Below are 22,586 nucleotides of genomic sequence, written 5' to 3' on the forward strand. Positions count from 1 at the left end.
AGAGAGATGATGGGTGGTTGGATAGATAGATAATAGATAAATGGATAGGTGGACAGGTGGACGGATGGATGGATGGATGTTTGGATGGTTGGATAGTTGGATGGTTGGATGGATGGATGGATGGATGGATGGACAGATAGATGATGGGTGGATGGATGGATGGATGGATAGATAAATGATACATGGGTGAATGGATGGAGAGATAGATTTATAGATATAGATGGTAGATATGATAGGTGGATGGATGGATGGATGGATGGATGGATGGATGGATGGTTGGATGGATGGATGGTTGGTTGGATGGACAGATGATGGTTGGATGGATGGATGGTTGGATAGATATATGATAGAGGGATAGATAGATGGTGGATGGGTGGATGGAGAGATGATAGATAGATGGATGGGTGGGTAGATGGATGGATGGATGGATGGATAGATAGATGATGCATGGATGAATGGATGGAGAGATAGATCGATGGATATAAATGGTAGACATGATAGGTGGATGGATGGATGGATGATGGATGAATGTATGGATGGATACATGATAGATAGATGGATGGATATAAGCATTGCCTCTATCATAGGACTCTTTCTCATGTACTTGTACCCTTTATTACAGTCCTATTTTGTGTATGAAAATGGGGGCAGGTGTGCAAGGACAAGGAGGAACATTCACATGAGAATTACTGTGAAAAAGACAGGCGTGTCATCACCCAACAATACAGCTTCACCCAAGGCTCCATAATTTCTGGAGCTACAAGCAAGGAGCTCAGCCTTGCAAAGGAGGTCATCCTTCAAGGACATTCTAATCCTGGGATCTTCCAAGCCCTCCCCCTGCAGAGCAATCTCTGCAAACAGACCCTTCTCTGTGGGGATCGTATTTTGCCTTTAAGGCAATTCTGCAGTCTCCATGTGATATCTGGGCTGCTGTTGAAGACCGTAAAATACGACTGCAGGAATTCACGAACGCCCCATAGACACACAGTTCCATGTCCCATCAGAGTGCCCAAATAACTCAAAACCCAAAAACACAGTGACCTGGTTTCAGGGCAGCTGAAAAGTAGGTTTCTTGAGAGGCGCTAAACCCAGGCGGTGTACAAATCACTTGATGGATTTGTTCCTTCAGCTACAAAAAGAACCACCAGCTCCCACGAGAAGGAGTGAGAAGCTGTATATCTGGGTCCAGAACCTCCATGTGCCACCGAGCCTTCAGGACATGGCTTCTCTTAGCTGACACTGGGCAAAAAACAACAGGAGGCCAGCTGCCTTCCTTCGTCACCAGCGTCCTTCCGCAGACCTGCCTTGAAGCAACAGGGAATCCCCACCGAACAGCGTCTACCCACCTTCCTTTAATTTCTGAATTTGCAAAGAATTTTTGAAGCCATGAACTCGTAAGATGGTTATCTGCCAAGCACGAGCCTCAAATCCCCATTCGGACATGCCCGGACCACAGAGAGAGAAAAACAAACAAACAAAGAACCAAATGCACAAGGGGCTTCGAAGATGGATCCTTAGATAGGATTTTGCCCCTGGGGAGTGTTCAGAAAACTCTAATTGAAGAAAGTCTTTGGAAAGGATCAGGTTTGCATCTTATGCTGCCTGAAACATGGGTCTTGCCCCCTGACGAAGGAAGGTGCTCCCTTGTGAATAGAAAACAAACAAATAAACAAATACGGCCTAAAATTCAGAAGTTCCTAAATAGAGATATAGGGCTAGGGAGAAGCCAAGCTATTTACATAGGACAGTGCTTGCTGATACAAGCAGAGGTGTGCTCTGTTCCCCCTTTTTTTTAAATGTCAGAGGCAGAGGCCAATGATGGGGAGGTAGGGAAGCCACAAAATTTAAGGACTGTCCAAGAGGCATTTTTGAAGGCAACGGCTTTCGTATTTTGGAGCACAGCCAGCCAATACCCCTCTGAGTGGAACAAAGGTCGGAAAGGTTTCCACGTCCCCGGGCATGAATGAGTCAGTGTTCACAGCGTGAGTCCTCCAGGCTCCTTCTGGCACGGTTCCATTGTATAATGAAGAACAGAAGTTCTTCTGTAGAAACCGGGGACGACCGTCACCCCGGGACGCCAGCGACTGACCCGTCTGTTCTCTCTGGACGACCGAACTTGCTTCTGCCACCTCCGGGCTGTGGCTTTGAAGAGTGAATCAGTTCCGGAGGTACGTGCGTGCAGTGACCCAGCAGGCCTGGGGACTCACAGACTGTGAGTGCCGCCGGCCGGTAAGGAGAGGCCGCTCCCTGATGTGCACAACCAGCCCTTCACCTCCAAACTCCAACCTCCAACCTCCAGCCATTCAGGTAAGCGGCTCTCCTGGGGCTCTTGGCAGGGTGGTCCACGCCTATCCAGGGATGCTGGGCAGCTGTCCCAGAAGCACACCGTGTTGCAGGGCACACCATGTCCTCGGAGGCAGTCTCTGGCAATCTTGCAGAAGCGATTTTGCAAAAAGGAACGACAAAAGAAAGAAAGAGAGAAAGAAAGAAAGAAAGAAAGAAAGAAAGAAAGAAAGAAAGAAAGAAAGAAAGAAAGAAAGAGAGAAAAGAAAAGAAAAGAAAAAACATCAGGACACATTTCCAACCCCCTCTTCCCTGGGGTGATTTCAAAAACCAATGCAGATCAGAATGAACTAGACACAGAATCCAGAGCCCGGGGAAATGGAATCATCCTACATTCCTACAGGTCTCAGATGTGGGGACAGGATGTGGGAGGAATCCTGGAGATGGGAAACTCAGCTAGATCCCGGAAGGGGGCTCAGGCTGAGTGGCAACGGCAGGCGTGTTGCCCTGAGGCTAGAGGACAGTCAGGAAGCAGGAGTGATGTCTGGTCCCCTCCTGGAAGATGGTCAAAGCCTACATGATGCCTTGCATCCTGTTTTCCCTTTTTTTTTTTAAAACTGGCATCTCACAGACCGAAAACCTTGTATTAGTGTGACAGATACAGCTTGTGTATTTGAGACATGCTGAAACTGCTTTGCGATTACGACACAGGTCCTAACAAATTTCTCCAGGATGTCACATATTTACCATTCCTTTTTTTTTTTTTTTTTTTTTTTCTTTGAGAAAGATTAAGATCTGGTCTAGGGGCCCCGTTGAGCACTGTCGGCTACGGTCGGCATTGGATTGCGAGAACGTACCCCTCTTCTGGTTGCAGGGTAGTCCCTTAAACCTCACCTCTCCAGGGGTGCCTGGGTGGCTCAGTGGGTTAAAGCCTCTGCCTTCGGCTCAGGTCATGATCTCAGGGTCCTGGGATCGAGCCCCGCATCGGCCTCTCTGCTCAGCAGGAAGCCTGCTTCTACTTCTCTCTCTGCCTGTCTCTCTGCCTACTTGTGATCTCCATCTGTCAAATGAATAAATAAAATCTTTAAAAAAAAAAAAAAAAACCTCACCTCTCCAAGCCCCTCCAACTCAGACCTCTGGAAGCCACCGTGCTACTCTCTGCTTTCACTCCACTGTGTTTTCTTAAAGTTTTCTCTGCTAACAGAATGCCAATCTGAAGAAAAAAGTAGGCAGCATTCCATAAACCTCGGAGTTCATTTCCAAATATATATAGATACACACTTCCTTTATGTAGCTAAATATACAGAACATATCATTTAGAAGCTAGACCCATATTTGGCATTAAGGAAACCTCATATGGGTTTTCAGTTACCGTTGGCTCTCAGACATGGACTGTCAACGATAACCACATATGACGGCTACAACCAGCCACCTTCCCCCAGAAAAGTCAGAAGTATCCCCTCATAGGCTTTTTCTGGCAAAACCCCCAAATTTTACATATAAATAGATAAAATGCCTGTCCCAGCTGCCCATAACGACCATGTCTACTTTATACTCTAGTGTATATTTTATATTTTTAAATACTACAGACACGTTATATATTACCATGGAATAATGTATATTTTCTGTATGTGTGTATCACCATATGATGTATAATGTGTTACCTAGTTTATAAGTATACGTAAATAAAAATATTTATACAGACCCCCTAAGACGTCATGATTTAAGATCTGTAGCCCAAAGCCATAAGCTGGACCAAACTAAGAGTGGGTTGCACGAGGACAGTATGAAAAGAAAACATTTCCAGCTCCCGTCCTCTGCTCGTTCTGAGACACGTTGCTCAAAACCATCTATCTGTAAAAGCAAGTCAGGTAGACAGAATCCCCAACATCCTAGTTCTGCGTCAGAAGAGGGGAGTGGTTTTACCAACAATGCACACTCTAGGAGCTTCAAGCTCTAGGACCTTCTGGAAAAGCAAAGTTATGGAGACACTGAAAGATCAGTCGTTGCTGGGGTCTGGGGCCAAGGAGGGATGAACAGGGGCAGCACTGGGGGTTTTAGGGCTATGAAACCACTCTGTAGGACACTATAATGGTGCGTCCATATCATTATACATTTGCCCAAACACATAGAATGGGCACCACCAAGAGGAAACCCTAATGTAAGCTAAATACTTTGGATGCTAGAGAAAGCACATAGCTACCATCCCAAAGGGTGACATCATTCACCCTCCAGAAGCAAACCAAGATGGTGGGAAGTTGGTGGCTCACACCTTAGGAAAATCCTTCCTGGAAGTTATCGCCCTCGCCCCGCAAGGACGACAAGAAGCCTGGTTCGGATGCATCTTCTCTCTCTTTCCGCAAGTCTACACACTTATATACGCTTACATGACCAATCAGCGAGCAGGGTACAGGAGGGAGCGAACCAGGCTGTGCACCTAAACGAACAACTTCGCTAGCAACCAATGCTGTTTACTTCCTCTTTGGGCGTTCCGCTTAGTCTCACGAGGCAATCCTCACCTGGCAACTAGCCAGGCGCCATCTTTTAATGGCGGAGGCCGCCCTGGCCAGGGGCCTGCCTCCGACAGGAAGTGAAGCAAATAAACAGCGATGGCTTGGTGCTAGACATGGCCCAGTGGTGGAAGCCATCAGGTTTTATCACACGTGGAAACTTCCCTATGCTGGATGTGCTGTTTACATACAGCCCACAAAGGAACCTATCCCATGAGGTCTATCTCTGCACAAGCTTTGCCCTATCCCTGCTGCACATAACAGCCATCTGGTTGACCAGAGGCTCATTGCCTTGTCCTTGAGGTGAAGCGAATACTGTGTACAAAAGTGTGAGAAGTCACCTGAGATGGCTAGGAAGTTTGGAAAGATGCCTGTACCACCTGTGGCCAAAGACTGAGGTCCACAGAATGTGAAGGAGGCAGAAAGTTCAGGCTGCACTTGAAGGATACAGAGCCCACTGGCCTCTCTCGGGAACAGCTTACATGGGGTAAGGTGGTGCTCATGGGAGGGCTGGATGCCTCCCAGGCTCAGAAGCATCCCCCACCGTGGAAGCCAACATCACTTCAAACAACTCGTGAGTAGGTCTTCAAGGTCACTGTAAGGGCTGAGCTGATCAAGGTCATTCATCCACCGAAATCCAAAGTTGGCTTTCCCCTAATATCTGAGCCAGGGGTTGGGGAGTGGGATGGGGAGTTCATATTTAAAGGGGACATAGTTTCAGTTGGGACAGATCAGATCACCTGGGCAAAAAACAAAACAAAACAAAACAAAACAAAAAAACCCAAATCCATATCATCCGGCCCTCGGAAGTCATACATTCTACATTCTTAAGATGGTGTTCAGCATCTTAAAAGCCTTTTTAATGGGGGAAGGCCATTCTTTTTACGAGTTTTTGGTCATTGTTTTAAGGTTTTGTTGATATCATCCGAGAGAATCAAAGTCTCCCTTTTGCTAAATACTTAGTATTTTATGGACGGAATTAGTGCATGTCTGCTGCCTTTGTTATGATAAACCTCCTTTATTTCTTCCAGGCAATAAAAGTCAGGGGAGAACATGTTACCTCGGGACCACTCTTGGTAAGACAGGATTACATGCAATGCTTAATCTTCTGTTTCTGCTTCTACATTTCTTTTTGTCCCTTTGTCAGGGTGCATGGACAAAGTGGTCTTGTTCACCTAGTCACTGATGGTGCGTCTGGGGCAGTGATCGTGGGACTCGGGATTCCTATCAATGATCCACACCCCCCATTTGGGATCTTCTGAAAGAAGTCTGCTTCCCTATTCCCAAACCCAGTTGTCTGATTTTCCAGGGAGTCCATATTGCAGATCTTTGGCGACTCAGATCTCACCGTTAGTCCATGGCACTGGGGACGACAGCACTCTTGTCCTGCTGTGTATGCATGATCCCAAGGTGGCTTCCATATAAAGAGAGAGGAGGGGCTCCATGGATGCCCTGGTTATGGGGTTATGATAGTGTTGATGGTGGGAAAGCCGCCAAGCTCCATGGCAATTCTTTCTCCTGATGTGCCACCACCAATTGTTTCTGCTCTGGGCTGGAACCTCAAAAAGACCCACTTCCCATCATGAAAAAAGTCAGTCATATTTGTGCTAGAATATATGGAGACATTTAGTAGACTCAGAATCAACAGCTGGTATTGGTAAGCCCTTGCCCTGACTTTTCTTCTCTGTCTTGCTCTGGTCAGTGGTCCAACTGCCTACCAAGCACCACAGATACCCAAGTTCAACATGGTTGACTTATTTAAGGAAAAATTAAAGAGGCAAAGGGGAAGGAGCTGTAGGCATTCTAGGGACCTGATCCATGCCTAATAAGAAACCAAATAAGGTTTTTTTCTTAATCATGGGTGTGATGACCTAACAACAGACTCCAGGGCTTAAAATGGCAAAAAAATGTTGACGGTTGAAATAAAACCATCAAGAGCTTGAGTTGTGTTCAACTAAGAAAAAGTCAAATGCCCAAGAATGTACTTAACTATTCTACAATGTGATGCTAATATCAAAGTCCCCTAAAATGTGAACTTGCCTAAAAAAGTCCCACCTATGGAAGTCACGTACAAGACATGGGATAGCAGAGTTAAGCGTCCATCGGCACCTTGTCTTTCAGGAGCTGGCTGGCTGTGACGGTCGGCATGCTTCTAGGTGTGAGGCCCTCAGCTTGCAGGGATTTATCTGGTGGGCGTCCAAACATCCTTCTTCTGATGGCAGATGATTTTGGCATTGGCGACATTGGCTGCTATGGGAACAAGACCATCAGGCAAGGATTCTGAGAGCCGTTCATCTGGGACCTCAGTGAAGACCCCACTGACAATGGATCTAACTCTCCATATGTCCTATCAGAACTTTGATGGGATTCTGCACACACTTCCTTTCATGGCCTCTAACCCTTCCTTCTTCCCACCCCAGTGCTAACCCCAGCTCAGATTCTTCCTATCTGTGACTTTTGGACATGTTTTCACCAGCAGAGTCCAAGGTGGACAGTGTTTAAAAATCATTGGTGTTGCATCAGGGTCAATGACCCAAGTCTCCTCATGCTCCTCTTCCACCCATCAGCCCAACTCCATCCATTCATGCATGACTTCAGTGCTCCCTGCTGAAAAGCTCTGCTTCTGACGGACAAATCCATGTCCCTATCATCACCAGATATGACATGCTTATCTGTCATTGCTGGCCCATCTCTCTAAGAAGGAGCTCATCCCATTGCCTCAATCACTAATTGACCTTGGAGACCCAGCTTAGGCAACACCATGAACCCACCCCTGAATCCCACCCTCACTACAATATGTTGGTGCTGAGAAGTACAATTTTCATGAGTCCCATTAAAGAAGGCACCCCAGATTTTCGGTTCTGGATTTCCCATTACGCCCCTCTCTGTACCAGTAGCATGTTGCAGAAACTTAGTAAACAATACTGAACTGAGTTTATGTTACTTCAGTGGTATAGATGACATTTGAAGTTCTTGCCACTGCCTTTTGGTCATTCCCAAGAACACCTGGATGGGTGAAAGGATGATGGGCTGATTTTCTTTCTTTTTAGAAATTTAAATTCAGTTAATTAACATATAATGCATTATTGGTTTCTGAGGCAGAGCTCAGTGATTCATCAGTCTTATCTAATACCCGGTGCACATCACATCATGTTCCCTCCTTAAGGTCCATCACCCAGTTGCCCCATCTTCCCACCACCTCCCCAGCAACCCTCAGTCTGTTTCGTATACTTAAGTGTCTCTAATGGTTTGTCTTCTGTTCTTATTTCATCTTGTTTTATTTTTTCCTTCCTTTTCCTCTGATCCTTTGTTTTATTTCTTAAGTTCCATATATGAAAGAGATCATATAATAGTTGTCTTTCTCTCATTGGCTTATCTGGCTTAGCATAATACACTCTAGTTCCATCCACATCATTGCAAATGGCAAGATTTCATTCTTTTTGATGGCTGAGTAATATTCCACTGTGTATAGACCATATCTTCTTTATCCATTCGTCTGTTAGTGAACATCTGGGCTCTTTCCATAGCTTGGCTATTGTGGACATTGATGAGATGAATTTCTGTTAAATAGGTTGATATGCTTGTAGGAAACCGTATGTGTTTGTTTGTTAAGAAATAACACTGTTGATGTTTCCCTCAGTAGGACTCCAAATATTGACCGCCTTGCAGAGGACGGTGTGATGCTTACCCAGCACGTGGCAGCTGCATCAGTGTGCACCCCAAGCAGGGCTGCTTTCCTAACGGGCAGATACCCTCTCAGATCAGGTTTGTCCTCTTTCATGTCTAACCGTGACTCTGGAAAAGAACATGATCCCTATATTAGAGATAGTAAAGCATGGGTCCACTGCTAGAGATACTAAAGCATGGGGAGAAAATAATGTAACCCCTCCATATTTTTACCAGATTAGACCCAGTAAGAGCCATAGAGCCCTGTAGGTAATGAGGTGACCCAGGCAGAGGGATTTGAGTAGGGAGTGGACCAAAAGTTTGAAGTCTGTGTGATGTCTTTGGCATCCTTCTGCCCTTTGACCCTAAAGATAAGGAACCTGCGTATCAAGGGTTATCTCCTTTAGTAAAGCCAACTGATTGTAGATGTTAACCATTTCTTTAAAAACCTTCACAGAAACACCTAAACTAGTGGACTAGCGTCTGAATAACCCGGGACTAGTGTTTGAATAACTGAGGACTGGCCTGGCCATGTGACTCTCACAGACTCTCCCATATGTGGGTCCCTGGCTTCTTCTCACGCCTCCAGGGAAGACAGAATTCTGGCTAATGTAAATTTATGTTCCACTATTCTTCCGCTCAACCAGATGTATGCTCAAAGCTTTGGAAAATCTCAGAATGAATTCTCCAAGTTCCCAAACGATGATGGTTGAGATATGATCAGTCTTGGAGCCAAGTAGATCTTCTCAGATCTTCCTAGTGAAGACTGAGCTGCATTCATAAAATCAGTCTAGGAGGTACAGAACGTCTTTCAAGTTAGTGGTTCTTGACTGTATACTGCAGAGCTTTAGAAAAATATTTAACCTATGTTTTTTAAACACTTGAATAATTGAGTGAATTGAGTTGAATAAGTTATCAGAGTCAGTGTGAATTATATCCATGCCTCCCTACTTTGTTAGCATACATGGATCATCTGGGGCATCTTATAACCATTCCAAATCCCAAATTCCACCCCCAACCACTTAGAATCACAATCTCTGGGGAGGCACAATCTCTGATTGGCTCAGTTGGCCAAGCATCTGACTCTTGGTTTCAGCTCAAGTCACAATCTCAGGGTCGTATGATTGAGCTCCGCCTTGGGCCCCACTTTCTGTCTGGAGTCTGCATGACAGTCTCTCTTTCTCCATCAACCCTCTGCCTCTCTCCCAGCTTGCACTCTCTCTCCCTAAAGTAATTAATTAATTGATTGATTGATTAAAACCTTAAAATAAAATCACAAGCTATGGATTGACAACCAGGTTTCAGAATATTTTCAAGCTCCCCAAATGATTCCAAAGTCCAGACAAGTTTGAAAATCTCTGGATCGTATCAACAGTCTGGTGCAATTATAAAACCTTTTTAAATTCTCTTTCCTTTTTCACTTCTATATGTGTTTATAACCTTCACATAACAGGACAACAGTTCTTCTTGCTAAGTTTTCAATTAATGTTTCACAGCATATTTTAAATGAAAAAAAAAAAAACAACATTATTATTGTCAGTATCATTATTATTAACGTGTCATTGTCGGATGGTAACGTTTCTTTGAAAATGGTTCCCAAAGGTATGGTTTCCAGCAACGGTTATCGTGTTGTTCAGTGGACCGGAGCATCTGGAGGGCTCCCAACCAATGAGACAACTTTTGCAAAAATATTAAAAGACAGAGGATATGCCACTGGGCTAATAGGTATGTATATTTTGAAAGCATTAAGTACATTTCCTTTATATGGAGAGTGTAGTCAACCAAAAACCTGGGGAATGAAATGGTTTTGATGCAGTGGGATTGTCCACCAGGCAGAAAGCTCCATGAGTGCAGGAATGACCTGAGTACCCGGACTGCGTTGTGTGACGTAGATGCTGAAGATATATAAGTTTAATGAAATACCTGGCATTTCATAGTATTTGCTGATGCACCATGATAAAAAACAAAAAAAGTGGGGGGGACATTTTTTCCTAATATCAACGAGCTATTAACAATTTCCATAATGTTTTCCTTAAATTTCCAGAAATTCCTTAAATTCTGCACAGAAATGGGACTGTAGGGCTTAGTACTTCTCTGCTTCCATAAATAGCATGCTTATCTTTCTAGATGTCAATAAACCGTGTCATGTACCAACTGAAACACAATGAAGCATAGTAGTTTCTTGAGAGGGGTCCATGCTGTCATTGTTGCCATCATGTTATAGTGTAATTTTTATTAAACTGTGCCACTTACTCATCATAAACAGCAAGACTAGCTGATACACTGAGTATTCAATCCAATAGACTTATTATAATTTTTTTGAGATAGAAGTCTATTCTCATGGAACACTCCTTGGAAAATCTCATGAGGTTTTCTGGATGAGAGACGGCCATTTGGGGTGGCGGGAAGACACAAAGGTTTCTATCAATGCTTTAATAGTGATGGGAGAAGATAAGCATCTGCATCTGCGATTGATTGAACTTGAAAGCTGTGCTCTGTAGAACCTCTGGCCTACCATGACCCTGACTACCATTACAGTGGTTTAACAAGGAAAGGGACAGTTCCAAAGTCAGGAAATTGCTTACCAACACTGAGAACAGCAGATCGTTTTCTAGAACAATGTGAGCCCTCCTAGCCTTCCTTATTGTTGTGACACAGACCTTTGTAAATTTAGCTACAGTAGACTGAATAACAATCACCAAAGATATCCCATCCTACATGCCTGAAGCTAAAAAAAAAAAATTACCTTATATGGAGAAATGGTCTTTATAGATGTGGTTAAATGAAGGACCTTAAGATGAGATTTTCCTGGATTACTCAGGGGTACTTTATATGCAAGGTCAAGTCTCCTTTTAAGACAGACATAGACATCAAAAAATGGGCAGAAGACATGAACAGACACTTCTCCAAAGAAGACATACAAATGGCTATCAGACACATGAAAAAGTGTTCATCATCACTAGCCACCAGGGAGATTCAAATTAAAACCACATTGAGATACCACCTTACACCAGTTAGAATGGCCAAAATCAATGAGACAGGAAACAACATGTGTTGGAGAGGATGTGGAGAAAGGGGAACCCTATTACACTGTTGGTAGGAATGCAAGTTGGTGCAGCCACTGTGGAAAACAGTGTGTAGATTCCTCAAGAAATTAAAAATAGAACTTCCCTATGACCCTGCAATTGCATGACTGGGTATTTACTCCAAAGATACAGATGGAGTGAAAAGAAGGGCCATCTGTACCCCAATGTTTATAACAGCAATGGCCACAGTCACCAAACTGTGGAAAGAACCAAGATGCCCTTCAATGGACGAATGGATAAGGAAGATGTGGTCCATATACACTATGGAGTATGATGCCTCCATCAGAAAGGACGAATACCCAACTTTTGTAGCAACATGGACGGGACTGGAAGAGATTCTGCTGAGTGAAATAAGTCAAGCAGAGAGAGATAATTATCATATGGTTTTGCTTACTTGTAGAGCATAAGAAATAACATGGAGGACATGGGGAGATAGAGAGGAGAAGTGAGATGGGGGAATCAAAGGGAGAGATGAACCATGAGAGACTGTGGACACTGAGAAACAAACTGAGGATTTTGGAGCGGTGGGGAAGGGTTTAGGTGAGCCTGGTGGTGGGTTTTATGGATGGCACGTATTGCATGGAACACTGGGTGTGGTGCATAAACAATACATTTTGGAACACTGAAAATTAAATTAAATTAAATTAAATTAAAAAAAGAAAGACAGAGGGATATATGACACGGAAGGGAAGAAGGCAGTGTGGCCACAGAAGCAGAGTGGGAGGGATATGACCATGAGTCAAGGAACTCTTGGAGCCGCCAGAAGTAGAAGAGGCAGGAAAGATCCTCCCCCGAAACCTGCAGAGGGAGCACGGTCCTGTCAAACCTTGATCCTGGGCTTCTAGCTTCAGAACTTTGGGAACATAAATTCCTATTGTTTTAAGCAATCACAAATTAATGGTAATTTGTTTCAGTAGCACGGGAAACAACGCGCCACATAATGCTGCCACACTGGCGTCTCATTGCTCTGTAACAGTGCTAAGCCAGGTTGTGGTTGAAATAGCCGTGAACACTACCCACATCTTTGTACCTCCCCACCCCGTTCATGCATGCGGCAGAACAGCTAGAAGAGGGCCAGCCTGCAATACCTACTAACCAATGATCAGCCGGTGGTGACATGGGAATCCTCTTTGCCTTTCAGGAAAATGGCATCTGGGCCTCAACTGTGACTCTTCCGATGATCACTGCCACCATCCCATCAGCCACGGATTTGACCATTTCTACGGAATGCCATTTTCCATGATGGGAGATTGCATCCACTGGGAACTGTCGGAGAAGCGTGCAGGCATGGAGTACAAACTCCACGTCTGCTTCCAAATCATGGTCTTTGCTGCCCTCACACTCACCGCTGGGAAACTCACCCATCTGACATCGGGCTCATGGACGCCGGTCATCTGGTTGACCATTGCCGCCATCTTGCTCTCTGTGACCTCCTGTTTCATAGGGGTCTTGATTGTTCATGCAGACTGCTTTCTGATGAGAAACCACACCATCACGGAGCAGCCCATGCACTTTCAAAGGACGACACCTCTTGTTCTCAAAGAGGTCTCATCCTTTGTCCAAAGGTGAGCATCAAAGAGTTACCTTTATCCTAGTCTCTGGTCCATGATGAAAATGCATCTTGAAAAATCTTCCACTTTCTTTCTGTAATGGAGATAGGAATGGTGAACTCATTCTGGCCCGGGAAGATATTTTTGATAAAATGTGTCAGAAATGCTCTGTTGAGCCCAAGTTGATGGTGACAATTGAAACAGGTGACAGGGCACATGAAATTTGCTGTTGTCCCCCAATCCTTGGAGCTAGTACCATTGTGTAAGCACCCACTGATCACCACGGGCCATATTTAACTCACACAACAAACTGAATTACCTGAAGATTTACAATAAATATAAATATTTTTAAAGCTCTATCATTGGAACTAAGTTGTCCTGTTGCTAACTCTATCTTAAATGTAAATTTGAATAACAAAGGCACTTACTATGTCACAGTTAAGAGGGGCAAGATATAAAGCTACATCACACAGAGCCAGTTCCATGCTCCCCAAGTGTTTCTGTAAAGAGGGGGACAGCATAGAACCCCAATTCACCTGGTGGAGATGAGGTTGTGATCATGTTCCAGAACATTCTTTTTGTGGGCTTGCCTAACATGGGTGAGAAATGATACTGATAATTACTGTCAAAGACAGAGAGAGGAACAGATGAGGCACCACCAAGATGGGGGACAATGAAATTGAAATTAATAACCTAATACTTGCCATTTTTCAAGTGTATTTTATAATAACTATGTCATATATCCTAAACGTTGTTGCTTGAGAGCAATTAAAAAGAAAACTAAATATGAAATAATCACTTTATTCTGTATGCTAAGGTTCTAAATGGGAACATATACTGAACTAATCGAAATAAACGTCAGATCAGACAGTTGCCTGGGGGTCCATCTTACGTTCATTTGCCAGAAGTATGTAGAGTTATAAATTGATAAAATTCAGGGGGAAAAAACGTGTATGGTATCAGTGTGAATTTTTCAACAGACTTTAGAAGAGTAAAGTCATCCCATTAAAGAGTAGCAGATATACTTGTTGAAGGAAGTGACAAACTAGATCTCTATCTTGTGTCTCTAGGACCTCAATCTATCCTTAAGTAGAAATAACTCCAGTCGCCGTTATTTATTTTCAGGAACAAGCAGAGACCTTTCCTGCTCTTTGTCTCCTTTCTTCATGTGCACACCCCTCTGATCACTACGGAGATGTTCCGTGGGAAGAGCGTGCACGGGCTGTATGGGGATAACACAGAAGAGATGGACTGGATGGTGGGTAAGTGCCTTTTCCCGGTGCAAATGGGACACGTGTCCCTCCCAAAGCAGCAGGAGGAAAGGACATACAGAATGAGATGAGATTAACTGTGTCTGCTTTCTTTCTGCTCATCACACTGTCTTAGGTGGATTGATTTCTTATTTTTCCCCAGGAGAACAGAGATTAAAATCCCCATGGGTAGGATTGTCTTGCTTTGTTCTCCCTGTGTGTCCCCTGGGTTTGGAATAATGCCTGGTATGACACAGAGTGCACATTTCTTCAGTGGGTACATCGGATATAAACACAGTGACTCCCTTGAGGCTCAAGCAAGGACTTGGATGACGTAGGGTTGACATGCTGGTGGACATAGAGGGCTAGGACCTGCAACATAATGGGAATTAGAGATTTTAGGAGAAAACATGATTTATATAATCCATTGAAAACATTACCTTGGAGGAAATTGTTGGCAAAAATGCTGGTGGTTGGGAGGTAGGTAGGCAAAGATCGATGTCACATCATGTCCCCAGTGCAGCTTCAGAACAGACTGACTCATCACTGCCACATCGTCCTTGTGTGGAAAAGACTAAGAATCAGTGGAAAATACACGCTATTTTATATGATGCCAAATACTGCGTGTTTAAAATAGAATTCACCATGCCACAACTTGAGGGATTATCTTTTAAATGAAAGACGTACAGATATATGTAATCCAATACATATCGAATGATAAACTATGAAATTCTCCAGTACGTAGTTAAGAACTCCTAAGTCCATCAAGATAAGGAATTCTTAAGACTTATGTCAAGAATCTTCTCTATGGCTTCAGTGTCTCTGTGCTCCTTGATTGAGATTGATGGCTCTTGATTGAGTTTCAAACTCAGTCCAGCCACAATACTGACAACTTTTTTAATGAAAATCATGGTCCAAGTGTAAATAGGTGGAGGACAGGGGATTTTTAGGAAAGAGAAACTATTCTGCCTGATACTAGAACACTAGATGCATGGTATTATGCATTTATAAAAAACCTTACAATGTACACCACCAAGAGTGAACCACCATAGAAACTACAGACTTGAGTTAATAATAGTTTATTGGTATTGGCTTATAGATGACATTATGACTCAGCTTATCTATAAAACCGAAAGCTGTTTTTAAAAAAAATAAAATCCATTAATTGAAGGAGGGGGATTTCCTAGAACCACAGATTTTAAGTCTTCAGCAATTGAAGACAAATAAATGTCTTAACTGCAGATGGAACAAAGAAAGAGAAAAATAATAGGGACATGGCTAATTTTAAGCTAAAGGTATGGAAAATGGTCTTCACTGTGCTCAGTTAAACCCATGAAAATGAAGTGTCACCAGACTGGAGAAAAAAGCAAGACCCAGCTCAAAAGACATACTGTTTAAATATAAAGACACAGATAAGGTAGAAGTAAAACCTACCCAGTAACAGGATCTACTTGAGACCATAGTCAACTTTCACAACACCAGGTCCTCATGAAAAAGTAGATTGTAAGTTCTGTCTCCTGTGGGAAATAAAATAATATGGTGCTTCCCATCCAAATTAAAAAAAAAAAATCTCAGAGACACGGTGAATTGCGTCAACCATAAGATTTCCCTTTGAGGTGATTATAAGAGACTTGGAGCCACCGTTGTAAACCATTCTTCATGGATGGACATACATCGCCAATGCCATTGTCAGCCTTGTTCCTAGACCCTCTTGATCTCTCCTGTTTCTCCCTCTTTCCCTTTGTTTAATTGAAATATGATTGACTCTATACTCTTTTTTCTTTTTTGCCTCCTTTCTAAGCTTTTGCTATTTTTCCTATGTAGTCTATACTCTGTAGCTTGCCTAAAACTTTTTAGAAACAGAATGGGGTATATCTAAGGGTGTATATGCATCTTGAGTCAGTGATATTCGGGATTCATGATTTCATTGCTACCCACTGCCATTATATGTGAATACTCAAGGCTCCTCCTCATGGAGATGTCCAAAATGCTGAGCCATACAACTGAACATCTTGGTTTAAGATAGGCTCCATTTTGACCTGCTCAAATGCACATATTCTTCACAGGGCAGATCCTTGATACTTTGGATATGGAAGGTTTGACCAATAGCACTCTTGTTTATTTTACGTCGGATCACGGGGGATCTTTAGAGGCTCAACTCAGAAACAACCAATATGGCGGCTGGAATGGAATCTACAAAGGTAGAGAGATGATGGGCTTCTTGTTCATGGTCTCTATCCCTACCCTACAGTTCCCAACCCTTCCCATGCAATGGGGCACCCACCTCAAGAGAGTCACCACGGAATACTGTTTTTCTGTTTGAGGTGGAAATTATAATCTGTGATTTTTTTTTTCTTTTGCCCAATGCCATGGTTTTTGGTCTATTCACAGAATTGTGCAACCATCACCATCACTTAATGGCAGAACATGGTCATCCCCTCAGAAAGAACCTCAGCATGTATTTGCAATCATTCCCTGGTTCTCTCTGTGCCCAGCCCCTGACAACCACCAGCTGAGTTCAATCTCTGTGTATTTCTCTAGTGTAACCGTTCCATGGAATCATGCAGTTATGTGGTCTTTGGCCACTGGCTTGCATTCACCGAGCATGAAGTTTTCTAGACTCATTCACATTATGCCAAGTGTTAGTGTTTCACTCCTTTTCATGGCTGAGTAATCTTCCATTGTTGGGAGGGACCACACTTTGGTCATCCATTCAAGTGATGGACTCAGGATTTACGCAATGCATCCAAGGACCGTGGTGGCCACATCATATTCAAACTGGAATTTTACCAACTACAGACACATCCTTATTGGGTGTACCCCCAAAGGTGGCAAAACACACTGCCAAAAAAACACGGAACAATCACATTGTTTTCTGTTCATGTTTACACACAGGTGGCAAAGGTATGGGGGGCTGGGAAGGTGGGATCCGCGTCCCAGGGATCTTCCGGTGGCCTGGGGTGCTGCCGGCCGGCCGAGTGATCCACGAGCCCACCAGCCTGATGGATGTTTTCCCCACCGTGGTCCAGCTGGGGGGCGGTGAGGTGCCCCAGGACAGGTACAGAACAGCTCCAGGAAACTCAAGCTAGTCAGTTTTCCATACAGACAAACATGTATGAGAAATGTCATTGTCACTTTGAATTGTGTAACACGTCCATGAAATGAGTCTCTGGGAAAACACTCTCTTGAGGCTCCCTACTTTCAGCCACCAGGATCAGCTACCTGCTTCATTTTATACAGAGAATGCCCATTTTCCTTCTCCTGATGCTTGAGTGGAGGCATTTTATCATGGTGGTCACTGAACAATCTAACAGTTTGTCACAGGAAATTCCTTTCCATGGTAGAGATTTTGCATAGATTTCAATTTTCCTTCATCTCAAAAATTACAGAAAACTTGGAGGGGAAATAGAAAATAAAATTATTTTAGAATCTGATAGTGAATTATGTATACAATCATATAATCATAATTGTCCAATCACAGGATAATAAAGGATTCTCATAGTTATAATTGTATGATATATATCATCTATCTAGATCTATCTAGATCTGTCTAGATATGTAGATTAAGATATATCATTTAGATATATTTTCCATGTTTTATATATATATGTAATTTATAGAAATATATACATTTTTAGAAATTTTTGTTCATAGACAACAAAATTTAATGACTTCATGTTATTTTGTTTCAACCATCGCCTTATATGTGGACGTTAGCCTTGCTTTAAAAAAAAAAAAATACTGTCCGGTCACGTTATTGCCGTCATAATTGCTTCCTAAGTAAGAATCCTTTAGAAAGTGAATTCCTGAGTCAAAGAGTAGGACCGTTTACAGGTAAATCTCTTGATATATTTTGTCAAACTTTTCGTCAGGAATCACTAGCAGTCATATGTGACGTAGCGATTTTAAAACATAACAGAACTAAAATCGATGTCAATTTTGTACATGCCGTTTATATATATAAATTACGCATATGTGTCTATACAAGTATACATCAATGTGTGTGTTATAATTTTCACTGTTTTATCCTTAGAGGCTGAATATTTCACACCTTGTTGTCTCTTTTCTTGCAGTGAATATCATATCTCTAGTTGATTATTTTTCCTAATTGGGCGCTAATTTTTAAATTAATTTATATCACTTGCTTGAAAAATTAAATTTGTCTGACACGTATATTGCAAATGTGTTGTTGCATGAGAAGGTAAAATAAACATAGCCATGTAGTGTCTGATATAGGTATACACACAGACACAGAATCGTATACATGTGTCTGTGTGTAAATGAATATATTTTTGGAGGTGTTATTATATTTACACATACACACATATATATGTTGTAGATAGATTCTTTTGTTTCATTTTTCATGGTAATTAGTAACTCTAAGTAAAATCTCCTTGGGGTTTTGAATTCTCTACCTTGACGAAGAACATTAGTAAATTAGAGAAAAAGGTCTCCTTTTTATGGCTTTTCAAAGTTCATGGTATCTGTAAAAATCTATCCTTGGTATTGATGGTTTTCATCTGGACACAAAGGTTTCTGAAAATTGACCAAGTCCCTGGGGCATAAAAATGCCCGAGGCAGCCCCCTTGCACATCACATTGCTCGATATAGGTTTTCTCCTAAGAAGTGTGGAGGAAAGGGAAGTGGAATCCCAAGAACCTCCATCCTGAATGGGAATGGAGGTCCATCTTGGAAACTGAAGAAGACAGGGAAGGGGAGGGGGAGGAAGATGAGGAAGGCAGGGCTGGCGGAGGGGAGGAGAGGCAGGGCACTCTGCAGACAAGGAAATGGCACCATGTTGGTTTAAGAAGACAGCATATGCTGCCATGGCTTAGAGCCCAATAAAGTATAAAACCAAAAAGGCATCTCCCTGAATCTTCCATTTATTCTTGCATTCGCAATAAGGTTGGGCAAACAGTAACTTCAGTTGAGCATGTGGGATCCTGGGTGATCTTTTAGCCAAAGGTGATGTTTGTAGACGAATAATGGAGGTGTCTCTTGCAATGTTTCCCTAAGCTTGGGAAGGCTCAAGCATGCCTTCCGTGCCCCCCTGAGTCCCTGTGCTCCTGTCTGCAGGGTGATCGATGGCCGGGACCTGCTGCCCTTGCTGCTGGGGACAGCACAGCACTCGGACCACGAGTTCCTGATGCATTACTGTGAGAATTTCCTGCACGCAGTCCGTTGGCACCAACGGCACGGTGAGTACTCTGGGTGATCAAGTCCCATCTTGGCTTCTGTTCCCGTGGCCTTGCTTCACAACTGGCCCTTTTCTTGCTTTCTGGGCAGTGTTTTCCCCAGACACAGCAACATCCTTCCTGATGCAAGCAGTCATTTACCGTATCACCATATTATCATTGTTTACGGGGTTTTCATATGGCTTTCCTGCCCACAAGTGTTGCGGTCTGCCTCTCGCCCTCGAAGCCCCTACTCTTAGTCTACATCAGTTTCCACCTGTCTCAACCACCTTAACTCAACATCACGGTTTCACCCTTGTAATAACCATAACTTTGTGATAGAAGCCGCCGTGTCCATACCGAACAATTTTTGCATTTCGAAATTTCCTGGGCTATTTTGGCCCAACTGGCCTTTTCAAAGAACTCTAAGATCATTTGCAAGATTATTTTTTTTTAATCCCTTGGGAATCTGAATTGCCTTGGCATCCCATGCGTCCATAAACTCAGGGAGACGTTTGGTTATCTTTCCAGTATCAGATTTTCGCAACTGAAACCTGTTCTGTCCCTCCCCTTACTCTTCTTACTTAAAAAGTATGCATTTCATCAAACCTATTATTCCTGTCCCATGTAATGTCATTGCATTTTAATTGCCTTCATGTGTAGAAGGATCTACTGTTCATCATCATCTAACTGGCATTCCCAGAAGTTTTCTGTTTTTAGGGATCATCTTTCTTTCAAAAACTCAGTTCTTGCATTGACTGGAGAACTATTATTTTTTAATTTTAGACACAGTTAATTTCTGCTGCTACCTTTGTCTTCTAATAACAGAGTTTCACCTATTTGAGTGACTTTTCTTCATTTTTATTTCCCTATTACTCTGACGCTTCCTGACATTTTCTCCTCGGTTGGATTTGCCCTATGAATTGATCAGATTCGTGACTTTGTGATTGCATAGGTTTTCTGATTCTTTATTTTTTTTTTCTCATCAGTGTTTGGGAAGGGCTCTATTCTCCTAGTGCTTTAACTCATCTTTCCATGCCTCAAAACCATTCTCTACAAGTCTCTAACTGTCTGAATCCGGAAAGAAGGAACACCCCTTTGGATTTCCCTTATTTGAGGAAATTACCATAGATTTTTAAATTTTTTCCTTAAATGTCCCTCCCTTTTCACCCATTCTCTTCAATATTATTATAATCTAGCATGGCTTTTAGTGCTACATTTCATTTCTTAAAAAGTATGTATTGCCCACCTTCTTCCATTTTTGAGGGTTTCCTAAAAAACCGTCATTCCATTTTACATCCCAGTCTACATCTATGCATGCCTGAGACCACAAATGATTGCGTCCCGTGATCCGATCTGTTCTTTTACACTCTGGCTACCCCACTACGGACCTCATCTCTCAGTCATTGGGCAAATGCTTCTATATTTTTTCAAGGACAGCACGTGGTGGAGAGACAAGGGACGCAAGCTCTGTCCTGACCCTTGTCAGGGCACTCATCCCGTTCTTGAGGGCTCTGTCCTTGTCATCTGTTAATCCCCCAGAGCCTCCACTTCCTGATTCCATCCTTTTGGGGGTCTGGGCTGCAATATATGAATTTTGGAGGGACACGATTTCAGCCCATGACGCTGAAAAATTCACTCTTTTAAACGGTACAACTCAGGGGCATTTGATACATTGACCATGTTGTGCAAACAGCACCTGTGTCTCGTACCAGAACATTCCATTCCCCTGAAGACACCCCGTCCCTGTTAGCACTCACTCTCCATTCTCCTCCCCAGCCTTGGGCATCTACTGTTCTTTCCCTGTTTCGGACGTCTCCTACCAAGGAGATCCCACACTCTGTGTCCTTGGGTATCTGGCTTCTCTCACGGAGCAGCGTGTTTTCGAGTTTATGCACAAGGTAACAGATCTCAGAGCTTCATTTATTTTTATGGCTGATTCCATCCCATGGCATGGATGGTCCCCATCTGCTGAACCATTCACTTCAGCGTCTCTCCAGCCATCGTTCTGCTTCTCCACATCAACCCCCTGAGATTCTTGTCCTTCCCTCAGGAGGAAGACTATGGAAAGTCCACTACACAACCCCAGTGTTCCACCCAGAGGGCGCCGGTGCCTGCTACGGGAGAGGGGTCTGCCCATGCTCTGGAGACCATGTGGCCCATCATGACCCACCTTTGCTCTTCGACCTGTCCAGAGACCCCTCCGAAGCCCACGTCCTCACCCCGGACACGGAGCCCTTGTTCCATCAGGTGATGGACACGGTCGCACGGGCTGTGGAGGAGCATCGCCGGACCCTCAGCCCGGTTCCTCTGCAGCTGGACACGCAGGGCAACACCTGGAAACCCTGGCTCCAGCCCTGTTGTGGCCGTTTCCCCCTCTGCTGGTGTGATCGGGAAGGTGACCCTGAATCACTGTCCCCTGTCGGGGAGAGCTAGCTCCCTCCCTCGTCCCGGTACTTCTTGGTCCGAATACAACTCCCCTGTGATTATGACGTCCTTTTATGTGGCTGGAACAGTTCTGCACCCCGAAACCCAAAAGGTATAAGGAAGACACAGCAGTGTACCATCACCCTTAAGTCAACCGAACCACAATGGGCTTGTTAAGCCCCCTTGGACCCCCAATGAGTGAGGAGCAAAGCCCCTCCTGCCATGGGGATTTCCATTCCCCAACCCCAGCCCCACCCAGAGAAGGCTGCTCTGTCCCCATCCAGATTCACAGTCCCAGTGGAAGATACTTCCGTACCAGATGGGTCTGCCGACAAAGGCCAGCGGAGCACCAAACATAGTCCAGAAAAGGCGTGACTTTAAAGAGTTTAAAGTTTGGGTTTATTTAACCTTTAAAGAGTTTAAAGAGTCTGGGTTTATTAACACTTTTCAAGCAATTATTCTCCACAAACAGATGCCCTAGAAATTTAGGGAAACCCAGAACTTGGTGGGGGGCTTGTGGGAGGTCCCTGAACTACCACGAAGCCCCCGGGCCCGCAGCCTTTGCACTGGACATGCCCAGGACCGGACACCAGCAGGATGGGGACTTTGTTCTGGACCCTGCACCCAAGCCCCTCTCCCT

General features: G+C 43.7%; 1 protein-coding gene and 1 long non-coding RNA gene across 4 annotated transcripts; one reads left to right on the forward strand and one right to left on the reverse strand.

The window, feature by feature from the left end:
• The first annotated feature begins 2,204 nt into the window (after positions 1-2,204).
• Positions 2,205-22,361, forward strand: LOC309856924 (arylsulfatase L-like). Of its 2 annotated transcripts, XM_082718729.1 has the most exons (11): positions 2,205-2,307; positions 5,825-5,869; positions 6,915-7,064; positions 8,437-8,558; positions 10,062-10,184; positions 12,687-13,110; positions 14,221-14,357; positions 16,412-16,546; positions 17,241-17,403; positions 19,422-19,543; positions 21,573-22,361. In XM_082718729.1, exons 2-11 carry the CDS (start codon positions 5,847-5,849, stop codon positions 21,953-21,955), a joined length of 1,782 nt encoding a protein of 593 aa, XP_082574855.1. In that variant the 5' UTR covers positions 2,205-2,307; positions 5,825-5,846; the 3' UTR covers positions 21,956-22,361. The 2 variants fall into 2 exon arrangements, with proteins under 2 accessions (XP_082574855.1, XP_082574856.1); XM_082718730.1 differs by lacking the exon at positions 6,915-7,064 and having other exon boundaries at positions 2,219-2,307.
• Positions 2,302-14,874, reverse strand: LOC309856926. 2 transcript variants are annotated; one of them, XR_014307410.1, is made up of 7 exons: positions 14,786-14,874; positions 13,130-13,189; positions 12,907-13,018; positions 12,642-12,811; positions 8,482-8,588; positions 6,903-7,043; positions 2,302-2,431 (listed from the first exon to the last, which is right to left on the reverse strand). It is a non-coding gene; the product is annotated as an uncharacterized lncRNA (long non-coding RNA). The 2 variants fall into 2 exon arrangements; XR_014307411.1 differs by having other exon boundaries at positions 6,866-7,043.
• Positions 22,362-22,586: the final 225 nt, after the last annotated feature.

This window comes from Mustela nivalis, assembly GCF_964662115.1.
Source record: "Mustela nivalis genome assembly, chromosome: Y".
In the NCBI taxonomy this organism is placed as follows: domain Eukaryota; kingdom Metazoa; phylum Chordata; class Mammalia; order Carnivora; family Mustelidae; genus Mustela; species Mustela nivalis.